This window comes from Leptonychotes weddellii, chromosome 6 (assembly GCF_054177405.1).
Source record: "Leptonychotes weddellii isolate Sample4059 chromosome 6, ASM5417740v2, whole genome shotgun sequence".
NCBI classification, from domain to species: Eukaryota; Metazoa; Chordata; class Mammalia; order Carnivora; family Phocidae; genus Leptonychotes; species Leptonychotes weddellii.
The window spans coordinates 80,939,568-80,953,955 of NC_138374.1; the positions used below are offsets into that span (position 1 = coordinate 80,939,568).

Consider the following 14,388-nt stretch of genomic DNA (forward strand, 5'->3'; position numbering starts at 1 on the left):
GGCCTGGGCAGTGAGGGGCTGGCAGGCCGGGCCGGCTCTTCATCGGCGCCGGGAGGTGATGTCGAAGCAGGTGATCATCATGAGGTGGGCCTTGCAGAAGTTGACACGGCTCTCCAAGCGCTCCGTCACGCACTCCAGGGCCTCCAGGTACTCCAGGGAATCCAGCTCCAAAACCTGCTCCAAGTCAACTGCAAAGAAGGAGAAGCCTGGTGGAGATGTGGCCAGCACAGGAGGGTGGCCTCCTGGTCACCGCCCCACCCAGCCCCTCCGGGGGGAGACCTGGGGCAGCATGGGACCCGCTGACTCCCTCGGGCTGCCAATGGGCTCTGCTTGCTGCCTGCATGGATACTGGGGCCCTTTGCACTCATTATGATGATTTCAGGCCCTTCCCATTTTGTTGAGATTCTACAGAAGGATAAGGCAACATTCCGGCTCTCCCCACCTCTGTCCACCTCCAGCATAGGATGTGAGACTCTACCAGGGCCGTTCTTCTTGATTAGCTATAAAATAAATCTCCAAGCTGAGGTGCAGAGTATCCCCTCCTTTTTTTTGGGGGGGGGGCCTCACCTGAGTGACATTTATACCTTTGTCTACTTCTGTTTGTTCTCTCTTTATTCCTTCCCACAGCCATAGGCGGCAGCCTCTCTGAGCAGGTTGAAAAACCTGACCCTGTCTCTGGGCGCTTCCTGCTTTCACATATGCACTGGTGGTTCAGGAAATGATGATGCTAAAATCTATAATTAAGATTCCTTGCACTCAGAAGACAAGCAGAGATTCAGGACGCAGAGGCCATCCCTTACGGTCAGGCCAGCACAGCAAACAGTCTGCTTCCTTCTGTCCCTAAAGAGCAGTGATGTGGGGCCATCCCCTCCTGTCCCCAGGCCCCCACTTTGTCCAGTGGCGACTGTAGGGCAGCGGCAGGGGCTACAGCAGGGACAGCAGCTGGGGAGGGGAAAGGATATGGCCCCGGAAGAGGACGCTGACCTAGGACCCCCAGCTCGGCCATGCCTCACCGCTGCCGGCACAGGTTACTTAAAAGTGAAATGATAGGCACAACTGCTACTCTGCCTCCCTTACCAGACTCAAGTTGCCATGAAGAGTAAGATAAAAATGAGAGGGTAAATGGGAACATGGCTCGGGAACTGGAACACAGACTCCGATGAAACACAAGGGTTGGGGCGCCTGGGTGGCTCAGTCATTAAGCATCTGCCTTTGGCTCAGGTCATGATCCCAGGGTCCTGGGATCGAGCCCCGCGTCGGGCTCCCTGCTCTGTGGGAGGCCTGCTTCTCCCTCTCCCACTCCCCCTGCTTGTGTTCCCTCTCTCACTGTGTCTCTCTCTGTCAAATAAATAAAATCTTTAAAAAAAAAAAAACAACCACAAGGGTTGTAATGGAGGCCGCCTCTTTTTACAGGTGCGCTGAGATCCCGAGGAGCGAGGTGACTTGCTTGGGGTCACAGACAATGAGGAGAGCTAGGAATGAGACTGAGGGCTCCTGAGTGTCACGATAATGTTTAAAATACAGAGGGAGGATCCAAGATGGCGACGGAGGAGGACCCTGAACTCCCCTCCTCCCTTCTTGCACACACAGGTGGAGCAAATCCTCCTAAAGAAGAACAGAGGGGAGGAGGAGAGGGGGGAGGGGGAGGGGGATGAGGAGGAGGAGTCTGTCTGCCCGGGATGCCGTCAGCTGCTGGGATCCAGAAAACAAAAGCCACAGTTTAAAAAAGCAACTAGAATGCAGAAGAACCAGCCCTAGAACTCTCTCCAGGGCACAGGCGATGACTAGTGTCATGTTTTATGTACCCCCTGCCCCTTGATAGCACAGACAGAGGCAGGGTCGAGACACCCTAGCTGGCCTGCCACTGCCCCAGCCCACAGCAGCCCCAGCAGCCCCACCAAGCCAGTTCCAGCACAGCACACACCTGACAGCCCTGCACAGCGCTCACTAGAGCTCCGGCCATCTTGCCAAGGTGACATAGGGGCCTGCAGTACTCCAAGCCTGTTCCACTACAGCTGCAGACAACCTGCCAGGGCACCCCCAGTGCAGAGTACCCTGGGACCCCCCAACCCAAACCTGCTTCAGCTCCAGTTTCCAGCCAGGGTGATCCTTGCCCAGAACCTGGGATCCCCTGCCTTGCACCCACTTCAGCTGTCCCACCAGCACACCCTCTGTGTGAAGAGCCCTGGGACCCTCTGGCCTGCACCACCTTAGCTTTGGTCATCCCACAAGGGCAGCCCCAGCACAGATTGCCCCATCCTCCAGTGCATACCAGCTACAACTCCAGCCAGCCAGCAGCCAAAGATGCCGGGTACACACGGCCAACACAGGGGACGTCCCTACACAAGACCATTCCTTCAAGTTTATAAGAAGAAACAGAAACACAGACAAAATGAAGAGACAGAAGAATATGCTCCAAACAAGAGGCCAAGACAAAACCTCTGAAGAAGAACTAAAGGAAATGGAGATAAGCAGTCTACCTGATGAAGAGTTCAAGGCACCGGTCAGACAGATGCTCAATGAGTGCATGAGTGGATGAGCTCAATGAGAACTTCAACAAAGAGATAAAAAATAGAAAGAACCAATCAGAGTTGAAGAATATGATAACTGAAATGAAAAGTACATAAGAGGGAATCAACAGCAGATTAGAGGAGGCAGAAAAAGGAATAAGTGATCTGGAAGACAGGGTGATGGAAATCATTCAGCTGAATGACAAGAGTAAAAATAACAACAACAACAAAAAACAATGATAAGTTAAGGATCTCTGGGACAGCATCAAACATACTAATATTCACAATATCAGGGGTCCCAGAAGGAGAAGAGAAAGAGAAACAGGCAGAAAACTTATTTGAAGAAATAATAGCTGAAAACATCCCTAGCCTGGGGAAGAAAGCACAGAGAGTTTCAAATGAGGTGAACCAAGAAGGTCCACATCAAGACATATAATAATTAAAATGTCAAAGATTAAATATAAAGAGAATTTTTAAGGCAAAGCAAGAGAGAAGCAGCTAGATACATAGAAGAGAAACCTCATAAGACCATCAGCTGATTTTTCAGCAAAAACTTGGCAGGCCAGAAGGGAGTGGCATGACATAGTCAAAGTTCTGAAAAGGAAAAAAGAAACCTACTACAAGAACACTCTACTTGGAAAGATTATCATTCAGAACTGAAGGGGAGAGGGGTACCTGGGTGGCTCAGTCGTTGAGCGTCTGCCTTCGGCTCAGGTCATGATCCCAGAGTCCTGGGATCGAGCCCTGCATTGGGCTCCCTGCTCCCTCTCCCACTACCCCTGCTTGTGTTCCCCCTCTCACTGTGTCTCTGTCAAATAAATAAATAAAATCTAAAAAAAACAAAAACAAAAAACTGAAGGGGAGATAAAGAATTGCCCAAACAAAAGTTAAAAGAGTTCATTGCCACTAAGTGAGCCTCACAGGAAATGTGTAAAGAGACTTCTCTAAGTAGAAAAGAAAAGGCCATAATTAGAAGAAAATTATGAAAGGAAAAAATTCATGAGTAAAGCAAACATACAGTAAAGGTAGTAAGTCAATCATTTAAGAAAGCTTGTAAGAAGGTTAAAAGAGGGCGCCTGGGTGGCTCAGTTGGTTAAGCGACTGCCTTCAGCTCAGGTCATGATCCTGGAGTCCCTGGATCGAGTCCCGCATCGGGCTCCCTGCTCGGCAGGGAGTCTGCTTCTCCCTCTGACCCTCCCCCCTCTCATGTGCTCTCTCTCATTCTCTCTCTCTCAAATAAATAAATAAAATCTTTAGAAAAAAAAAAAGAAGGTTAAAAGAAAATAAAACCAATTATATCTAAATATTAAAGGGACTCACAAAAAGATGTAAAATATGACAACATATATATAAAATGTGGAGGAGGAGTAAAAATGAAGTTCTTTTAGTGTGTGTTCAAATTTAAGTGACCTTCAACTTAATATAGATTGCTATATACTTAGGATATTGTAGAACCACAAACCAAAAACCTGTGACACACAAAAATAAAGGAAACCAAACCAAGCATAACACTAAAGGAAGTCATCAATCACAAGGAAAAAAAGCAAGAGAAGAAAAAAAGGACGAAAGAAGAACTACAAAAACAACCAGAGAACAATTAACAAAATAGCAATAAGGACATACCTATTGATAATTACTTTTAGTGTAAATGGCCTAAGTGCTCCAATCAAAATAGGGTGATAAAATGGTTAAAAAACCAAGACCCATCGATATGCTACTTACAAGAAACTCACTTCAGACCTAAAGACACATAGAGACTGAAAGTGAAGGGATGGAAAAAGATATACCATGCAAATAGAAGCCAAAAAAAGAAAAAAAAAAAAAAAAGCCAGGGTGGCAGTACTTCTATCAGACAAAAGAGACTTTGAAGCAAGAACAGTAACAAGAGACAAGGGCATTACATAGTGATAAAGAAATCAATCCAACAAGAGGATATAACAATTGTAAATATCTATGCACCCAACACTAGAGCACCTAAATACATAAAGCAAATATTAATAGACATAAAGGGAGAAATTGACAGTCATACAATAATACTAGGGGACTTTAATACCTCACTCACATCAATGGGCAGATCATCCAAGCAGAAAATCAATAAGGAAACAATGGCTTTGAAGGACATATGAGACCACATGGACTTAACAAAGAGAACAATCCATCCCCAAATGGCAGAATACACATTATTTTCATGTGCACATGGGAATTCTCCAGGATGGATCACATGTCCAGACACAAAACAAGTCTCAATAAATTTATGAAGATTGAAATCATATCAAATATCTTTTCCAACCACAGTGGTATGAAAGTAGAAATCAATTACAGGAAAAAAACTGAAAACGACAATCCTGTAGAGGCTAAACAACCAGTGTGTCAATGAAGAAATCAAGGAGGAAATGAAAAAAAGATACATGGAGACAAATGAAAATGAAAACACAATGGTCCAAATGGGATACAGTGAAAGTAGTTCTAAGTGGGAAGTTTATAGTAATACAGGCCTACCTCAAGAAACGAGAAAAATCTGCAACAATCTAATCTTATACACAGATGAACTAGAAAAGAAGAAAGCTCAAAGCTAGTAGAAGAAAGGAAATAATAAAGATCAGAGCAGAAATAAATAAAATAGAGACCAAAAAAATAGAAAAGATAGATGAAACCAAGAGCTGGTTCTTTGAGAAGAAAAACAAAATTGATAAACTTTCAGCCAACTCATCAAGAAAAAAGCACTCAGATAAAGAAAATTAGAAATGGAAAAGGAAAAGTAACAACCAATATCACAGACATACAAAGGATTATAAGAGACTGTAATGAAAAATATGCCAACAAATTGAACTGCCTAGAAGAAATGGATAAATTCCTAGAAATATACCATTTTCCAAAACTGAATCAGGACACACAGAATCTGAATTACTAGTATTAAAATTGAATCAATAATAAAAAACTCCCAACAAACAAAAGTCCACGACTAGATGGATTCACAGATGAATTCTACCAAACATTTAAAGAAGAGTTAATACCTACTCTCCTCCAACTGCTTCAAAAAAGTAGAAGAGGAAGCTTCCAAATTCATTCTATGAGGCCAGCATTACCCTGATACTATAGTCAGATAAAGACACTATAAAAAAAAAAGAAAACTACAGGCCAATATTTCTAACGAATATACATACTAAAGTCTTCAACAAAATATTAGTAAACCGCATCCAACTATACATTAGGAGAATCATTCACCATGATGAAGTGGAATTTATTCCATGGGTGCAAAAATGGTTCAATATCCACAAATCAATCAACGTGATACACCACATTAACAAATTGAAGTTTTTGTCTATGGGATCATCTCAATAGATGCAGAAAAAGCATTTAACAAAGAACAACATCTGTTCATGGTTTTAGAGGGACATAACATAATAAAGGCCACATAGGACAAACCCATAGCCAACATCATCCTCAATGGTGAAAAACAGAGCTTTTCTTCTCAGATCAGGAATAAGATAAGGATGCCCACTCATTTTTATCCAACATAGTACTGGAAGTCCTAGCCACAAAAATCAGACAATAAAAAGAAATAAAAGGCATCCAAATTGGTAAGGAAGAAGTAAGACTGTCACTATTTGCAGATACTATGGTATTTTATATAGAAAACCCTAAAGACTCTACCAAGAAACTATTAAGAGTAATAAATGAACTCAGGAAAGTTGCAGGATATGAGATTAATATACAGTAATCAGTTGCAGTTCTATACAAGAATAATGAACTAGCAGAAAGAGAAATTAAAAAAAAAAATTTACAATTGTACAATTGTACCCAAAAATACCTAGGAAAAAACTTAACCAAGGAGGTGGAATATCTATACTCTAAAAACTATAAAATAATTGATGAAAGAAATTGAAGACAACATAAACAAATGGAAAGATATACCATGCTCATGGATTAGAAGGATTAATATTGTTAAAATGTCCATACTACCCAAAGCAAGCTACAGATTCAATGTCATCCCTATCAAAATACCAACAGTAATTTCACAGAACTAGAACAAACTGTGCTAAAATCTGTATGAAACCACAAAGGACCCCAAAAAGCAATCTTGAGAAAGAAGAACAAATTTGTAGATATCACAATCCCAGGTTTTAAGGCACACTACAAAGCTACAGTAATCAAAACAGCATGATACTGGCACAAAAATAGAAATACCAATGGAACAGATAGGGACCCAAAAGAATAAACCCATGCTTATATGGTCAATCTATGACAAGGGAGGTAAAAACGTACAATGGCGAAAAGATAGTGTGTTTTTAATAAATGGCATCAGGTAATATTCCATTGTATATATGAACCACATCTTCTTTAACCATGAGAGACTCTGGACTCTGGAAAACAAACTGAGGGTTATAGAAGGGAGGGGGATGGGGGGATGGGGTAACCAGGTGATGGGTATTAAGGAGGTCACATGTTGTGATGAAAGGATAATACATTCAACTAATGAATTGTTGAACACTACATCAAAAACTAATGATGTACTATATGTTGGCTAACTGAATAATAAATAAATAACATTGGGAAAACTGGATAGCTATATGCAAAGAATGAAACTGGACCATTTTCTTATACCATACACAAAAATAAACTCAAAATGGATTAAAGACCTAAATGTGAGACCTGAAACCACAAAACCCCTAAAAGAAAATAGGCAGTAATCTCTTGGACGTTGGCCTTAGCAACATTTTTCTAGGTATGTCTCCTGAGGCAAGAGAAACAAAAGCAAAAATAAACTATTGGGACTACACCAAATAAAAAGCTTTTGCACAGTGAAGGAAGCCATCAACAAAACAAAAAGGCAACCTGCTGAGTGGTAGAAAATATTTGCAAATATATTTTATAAGGGGTTAATATCCAAAGTATATAAAGAACTTATACAACTCAAGATCAAAACCCACAAATAATCCAATCAAAAAATAGGTAGAGGACCTGATCAGACATTTTTTCCAAGGAAGACATGCAGATGGCCAACAGACACATGAAAAGATGCTCAACATAAGGGAAATGCAAATCAAAGCCACAATGAGGTGTCCCCTCAAGCTTGTCAGAATGGCTATTATATACATAGTACCCACACTCACATGTGCACGCGCACGCGCGCGCACACACACACACTGGAATATTACTCAGCCATAAAAAAGATTAAGATCTTTCCATCTGCAACAACATAGATGGACCCTGAGGGCATTATGCTAAGGGAAAAACATACCATTTGATTTCACTTATATGTGGAATTTAAAAGATACAAAAAAATGAACAAACCAAAAAACAGAAACAGACCCATAAATACAGAGACAAACTGGTGGTTGCCAGAGGGGAGGAGGGGGGTGGAGGGATGGTCAGGTACAGGCTTCCAGGTATGGAATGAATAAGTCATGGGGATGGAATGCACAGCGTAGGGAATAAAGTCGATGGTTCTGTCATGGCCTTGTATGGTGACAGATGGTAACCACACTTGGAGTGAGCACAGTGTAACGTATAGTATCTGTATGTTGTACACCTAAAACTAGTGTAACCGTGTGTGTCAACTAGACTTCAATAAAGAAAGCAATAAAATTTTTGAAAACAAAAAAGAACCCACCAGGACATAACCTCCTCAGGCTGCTACTAGACCACTTCAAAGGTGGCATCAGAATTAAGAAAGAAAAATAAAAATGGATGCCGGCACATAGATTTCTATGCCAGTGTTCGATTTATCACCCACACCCGGCAAATAGCGTGCTGCCTTATTGGTTTGTTTTTTTTTTTTTCTCATTCTTGGTTTCATTTCATCTTAAAGGAACGATCTGTGTTTCTCCTTTCATGTGGCCTCCTGTTCATTCCCTTCCTCAGCATCAAACGATTACTGATTTTTGACACATACAAAGGCATGAAGGGAGTGACTGCTTCCTGGAAGCATCTACACGTGTGTGCCGATGCGCACGTTTGCTCCCATCCAGGGAAAAAATGTGACTTTGTGAGATGAAGACCATTCTCGAGCCTGCCTGAGGCATAAACAGCTCTCAAAACAGAAAGCTCTAATGCAAACAGTACAAATGAAGGGGGGCTGCCTGCAGGGGCACCCGGGGACCTGAACTGCCTGGAATTCATGGACGGAGGAGATGAGAAGCCGCGAGTGGGAGAGAAGGAAGCACTGGGCCCTGTATTTGTGCCACAGCCAGACTTTAGCTACTGTTCTCGTTCATGTCCTCTCCCCCGCCAGTGCCTGGGATGACAACACCCTGAGAGCATGTCTCTGTCCAGACGTCTCACATAGGACCTAAGTCGGTGTGCTACGGAAGCAGGCACGAGGGAGCAGTCTTCTATTTGGTTCAACTCTGGGATAATAATAATCATCTTACTACCAGATACCATGCCTTCATCATGGGCCCAGCAGTGCTCATGCCTCATAACACCCTATGAAGTGGGCTCCATTATGTTAAGGAAATCAAGGCTCACAGAGGTTAGTCGTCTTCGCTGAGGTCCCACAGCTAGTATGTGGGAAAGCCAGCATCCAGGCTGGTCCGCATGACGGTGGTCATCCCACGTGATTGGCGTGCAGGGGATAGGGGTGAAGGGAGAGAGGCACAGGGAGGCTGGGGGGCTGGTGAGTGTCGGACAAGGGAGGGAAAGGAATTTTAATGGCAGTCATGCATTTTATTCCACAGACTAAGTCTTCCAATGTTGAGTCCCCTATCAATGAAATAGTTGGGACCCTATTTGAGCTTTATTTTGTGGTAAATAGAATGGTTAGGAGCAAATAAATTCGAGACAATTGAATCTGTCAGAGAGAGAGCAAAATTGTTCTGAATTGTTATGAGATGGTTACTGTCATCCTGGGCTTTCTATTGAACAGAAATAACACAGTGAATGCTATTCTTTCCCTCTCAAAAATGTTTTTCTTGCTTTCTGGGTTCTTTGTGAGGCTCACACTCTACCCTATTAGGAGCTCTAGAAAGTCTTATGTCGTTTGGGCTAGACATGCAATGTGATTTTGTGGCCTAGGAGCAGGCTTGTAACTCAGCTTCAAGTCTGGGGGATCTTCTGCCAAATGTGGGGGGAGGGAATCTCATTTTCAGGTGCTTGGGACTGAGACACATGAGAGAAATTCTTGCAAGAGCAATACTGGCTACACCTTTGCTGCCCATCCCATCTTCCCTGAGGAGAGTGAGGCTGTGGGCCCCCAGACCCCCACACAGTCTGTGTACGCCTCCCTCTGGGCTGTGTGCAGGCCCGTTGAGCTGGTGAACCTGGCAGCCCCAGTGATAGGAAGGAACCCAGGGACTTACATTCGCTGAGCCACTTGTTGGGGTCCAGCATCAGATACTGTTTGGTGATCTCCAGCTCCTTCATCAGCCACTCGTACTTGGCCCGGACCTCGGCGATTCTCTGCTGGCGATGCTCCAGAATTTTCAGTTTCGCATTGAAGCACGTAACCTCCTAGAAGGCAGAGGAGAAGGACTGGGGGTGTGTGGAGAGAGGGAGAAGAGGCCCCCCAGCTCGGATGCAAGCCACCTCTTGGAGATGGGAATGCTCCGTGCGCAGTCAGCGATGAGGGAGCTGGCCCCTCGCTGGGAAGCTGGGAGGGACTGGATTCTCCCAGCCATGTTTGTGCCTTTTGCCCGAGTCCGCTCAGCCAGCCGCAGGGTAGGACTATCATGGGCATGTCTTACACTGAGGAGGCGGCTGGGGTTCCAGGCTGGAGCCAGACAAGCCCCCAGGACCGGCAGCTCCCCCAGCGGTTGAGCCTTCTAGACACCCGGGCAGAGAAACACGGAGCTCTCCTTGTCCGTGCAAATTGTCTGTGGCTGGGGCAGAGCCACCGACTCCCACCTGCCCCAGGACCCTGCGGGGATGTCTCCGCAGGTCTGAGCGTGCCGCTCAGGGCCCTGCTCCAGCACCTGCCTGCGGGCTGGGGTTGGGGGGCTGCCACCACCGTGTGGGGACGAGACGGCTCACCTTGCTGCTGCCCGCACGTCGCCGCTGTAGCCGCTCTACGTCATCGATTTCATAGACTTTGATCTCAAAAGGTTCCCCGAGGCCCCTCTGGGTGGTGCGCAAGGGGCCGTCCACCCAGCGGACCCCAGTGCTGCTGACGGGCTTTCTTATAGGGGAGGGGGTATCAAGGGACAGCGCTGGGATGAGCCTCCGTCTCTGAGAACCTGAGGAGGGAACGAAGCCCAAAGTTTATCTTTTTGGATTTCAGTCTTTTAAATGAACATATTTTCTGATGTGCGTGCTAGGACCCTGATAGTCACCCCAGGGTCTGTGGCAGGGCTGACTGTGAAACATGCCAACGCCCTGCCACGCACCTCAACAGTTACTCCCTTAATCTGGCTTCACCTCCAAAAGCTCACCAACTCCCTGCCTTCCCTTAGAGCCACCTCCAGTCTCCACCCATGAACCACATGTGTGCACGCACACGCACACACGCACCCCAAAACACATGGTCTAGACCTGTCGGCCATACTGGCCCCACTCTCAGCATGAATGTATGTTACCATGGAATTCAAGAGATGCTTGTGTTCTGGGGAAAAAGGGTCCTAGTATTTGGTATTATAGGAATAGTTCTAAAAAACATTGCTTTTTTGCTTATAGCGACAGCCAACACTGTGAGAAGCACTGATTATGTGCCAGACCCTATTCAACACACTTGACAACCTGTGACAGAGGGCTAGCTGTCCCCAATATGCGCTGCTTCCTCCGTGAAGGGGACAGAACAGGAGTAGGGTGCACAGCCGCCAGGATGGGAACCATGCCCCTGGGACCTGCACCTCAAGCTCCCACTGATGGGGCATCGGCAGAAGTGCTGTGGGCAGCTGCTAGACAGCGTCCTTAAAGGCTGGGGGTCTGTCGTCCCCCTCTTCCTGTCCCCTCTGTCCTTGATGAAATATGACGCCTGCTTCAGGAGGTGAAGATCAGGAACAGCACAAAAAGGACACAGGAGGGGCCTAGACTCCGGGCACCCTTGAGACTTTGACAAGATCATCTACACAGATCTTTTTTAGGGACTTCGTTTTTCTCGAACAGATTTGGGGTCACAGCTCCATGGAGAGGCAGGGACAAAACAAGAACCAATCTGGTGACCGAGTGAACAGCATGAGGCGGGCAGAGCAAAGCAGGGCACTCCCAGCCCCTGCGAGGAGTTATCACACTCCCGGCCAAGAACCGAGGCAGACACCCCACCGCCAATGACAATCCGTACTCTAGCTGCCCCGCAGGGGAGGTGTAAGTCGGCCTGGGCTTACATCTTCTATGGTCGTTACATCCGACAAGAACAGCCCCTTGGTGGGTTAGTCTCACCCTGCTGCCCGCAGGCCATGCTCCTGCTGCCCGGGCTTGTGCTCCCCTCAGTGCTCGGCCCACAAGGGCCTCCACCCTCTCTGCCCTAACCTCCTATGAGGCTTGATCGCGGTGCTTCCCAGCGGACTGCTGTTGCGCTGGCCTGCCCTGTGTCTGAACGCTTCCCACACTTATGCCTCACAACCCCACTCGGGATTTGTCAGTTTGCCTCGGTCACCGTTCTGCTCCATGCTTCTCCTGCTTTGTCTCCAATTAGATGACAAACCTCTTACAGTGGCCTCGTCTTCGATGCTGCCTGCCCCTCCCCACCACGCTCGAACCTTGTGTGTCAGCGAGCTCTAAGAGCACAGAAGAGGGGGACAGATCAAGATTTAACAAAAGAAATCCCATGGACTGTGGATCGTCTTATGGAAAGGAAGTCATATGACCACCAACATTCTTTATGTTATCTGCATTGTTTCCTATGATGTGAACATCAGAGAGACCGTGTTGGTGCTCTACCAAATCCTTCATTTTACTTTTATGTGAGCCCAGAGAGGGTAGTTATTCCCTGAAGGCCACAGCCCAACAGCCCAAGTCTCCTGCTCTCTAGCTCAGTCTTCTCACTACACCACACTCTGGCTAATTTCATGCACTTTCCACCAACATGGGTCTCCAGGAATGGGACCCATAAGGTGACCTTAATGACATTTGGTTGTTTCTCATGCTACACACTCCAAAGCACTCAGAGGTCAAGGTTATCCACCTTGTGATCTGTTTTTATTCGTTTTTCAACCAAATCATTACAATTTTCCAAATTCAAAAGCAATCTCTGATAAAAGATAACTGCCCGTCTCCTCTGCAAACATCTCCAGGAATTGTACAATCCAGCCATCTAGCTAGGAATTTCCTTTGAGGAGTTTTATGGCTTCTTAAAGAAGTTGCTTTTGATTTATGCTGATCATGTCTGACAGCCAGCATTTCTCTTAATAATCACCATAAATAAGAGAGACAAGGTCACCTAACCTGAAAGGAGCTTATCTCCACTGCCACGTCCATCATGGGGCCCTGGATCCCTGGCACCTGCTCGCAGACATCTGATTCTCCTGGCGCTCTGTGTTAAACCCATCTCTGGCCCCTAGCCTGGTGCTTCAATCCTACACCGTGTCCTCCGATAGCCTCACCCAACAAGAGAGCCTCAGAGGACAGACTTTATGGAAGGAGACAGCACCAGGCACGGGCAGGTGTGGAGCCTGCTGGCTGCTATCAGCTCAGCTGTTTTATAGAGCTCTGTACCCCCTTTATAGAGCTCTGTTGACTTCTTTGAGGCAGACAAACGGTTTATGATGTGCATTATGTTCCGGTTGGAACATTCCAGAGCTTGTGCTCGTCTGTGTCAGAAGAAACCCCGTGGTCGAGACAGAAAGCCCGTGGGGCAGTTGCCGGAGCAGCTGCAGGAAAGGGGAGACCCCACTTCGAGGACTCACCCCATTTTTTACTTCCTGATAAGCCCATAGCACCACTGTTCTGGGGGCCATGGTTTCCGAGGGGGCCATGGTTTCCGAGGGCCCCATGGAAGGGCCATGGACGACGAAGGCCAGGCTGGGGGGCAGGACCCCATGCCCCCCTCACGTTGGCCAAGGCATAGACTGCACACAGGGCTCTGCGTCAGATGGCCTCATTAAAAAATGTGTCCTTCACTCAAGAAGAAGGAGGGGAAATTTCTGTGGAATCCCCTAAAGAGTGGAGCTGAATCAGGGGATTCCTCAGTAGCTCACACTGTCCTCGTTCCTTCTGTTTCTCTGTCCAGGCCTCTCTTCACGCTGTTTCCCTTCACCTGCCCCATGGCTACAGGGCCACCAGCTCTGACCTGGGTCCTCCTCCTCACCCATCATAAGTTCCTGTCCCCTGTAACCCTAAACTCCAACTCAGAAGTCAGTGGCCTTTATCACCTCATTAGAGTCTTTGGACTCTTTACTTGCCTTTTGATAGGAGATTCCTGGAGATGGAAGACGTTCTCTGAGAGCATGCATTTTGGACACCAGGGTGCTTTGGTGTACCACGTTAGTGTGCTCTGTGTGTGTGTGCATTGTGCTAATGCACTGTGTGTGTCTTGTGTGTGTATCATGCTGCTGTGCTGTGGGTATGTGTATCATGCTGGTGCACTGTGTGTGTGTGTGCGTATATGCATCGTGCTGGTGCACTGTGTGTGTGTGTGTGTGTATCATGCTGGTGCACTGTGTGTGTGTATATGGATTGTGCTACTGCACTGTGCGTGGGAGGGATTGTGCTGGTGCTCTGTGTGTGTGTGTATCGTGCTTGTTCACTGTGTGTGTGTTGTGCTGGTGCACTGTGTGTGTGTGGCAATCGTGCTGGTGCACTGTGTGTGTGGGGATCGAGCTGGTGCACTGTGTGTGGGAGGGATCGTGCTGGTGCACTGTGTGTGTGTATCGTGCTTGTGCACTCTGTGGTGTGAGGATCGTGCTGGTGCACTGTGTGTGGGGGGATCGTGCTGGTGCACTGTGTGTGTGTGTGTGTGTATCGTGCTTGTGCACTCTGTGGTGTGAGGATCGTGCTGGTGCAC

General features: G+C 46.5%; 1 protein-coding gene across 2 annotated transcripts in view; it reads right to left on the reverse strand.

The window, feature by feature from the left end:
- Positions 1-6: 6 nt before the first annotated feature.
- Positions 7-14,388, reverse strand: part of KIF26B (kinesin family member 26B) — a 412,513-nt gene continuing 398,131 nt past the window's right edge. For both annotated transcript variants that reach the window (XM_081824476.1, XM_081824475.1), the window contains 3 exons: positions 10,482-10,684; positions 9,812-9,962; positions 7-188 (listed from right to left, as the gene is read on the reverse strand). In XM_081824476.1, the coding sequence (XP_081680602.1) occupies positions 40-188; positions 9,812-9,962; positions 10,482-10,684 (503 nt within the window). In that variant the 3' untranslated portion in view covers positions 7-39. The remainder of the gene's footprint in view (positions 189-9,811; positions 9,963-10,481; positions 10,685-14,388) is intronic.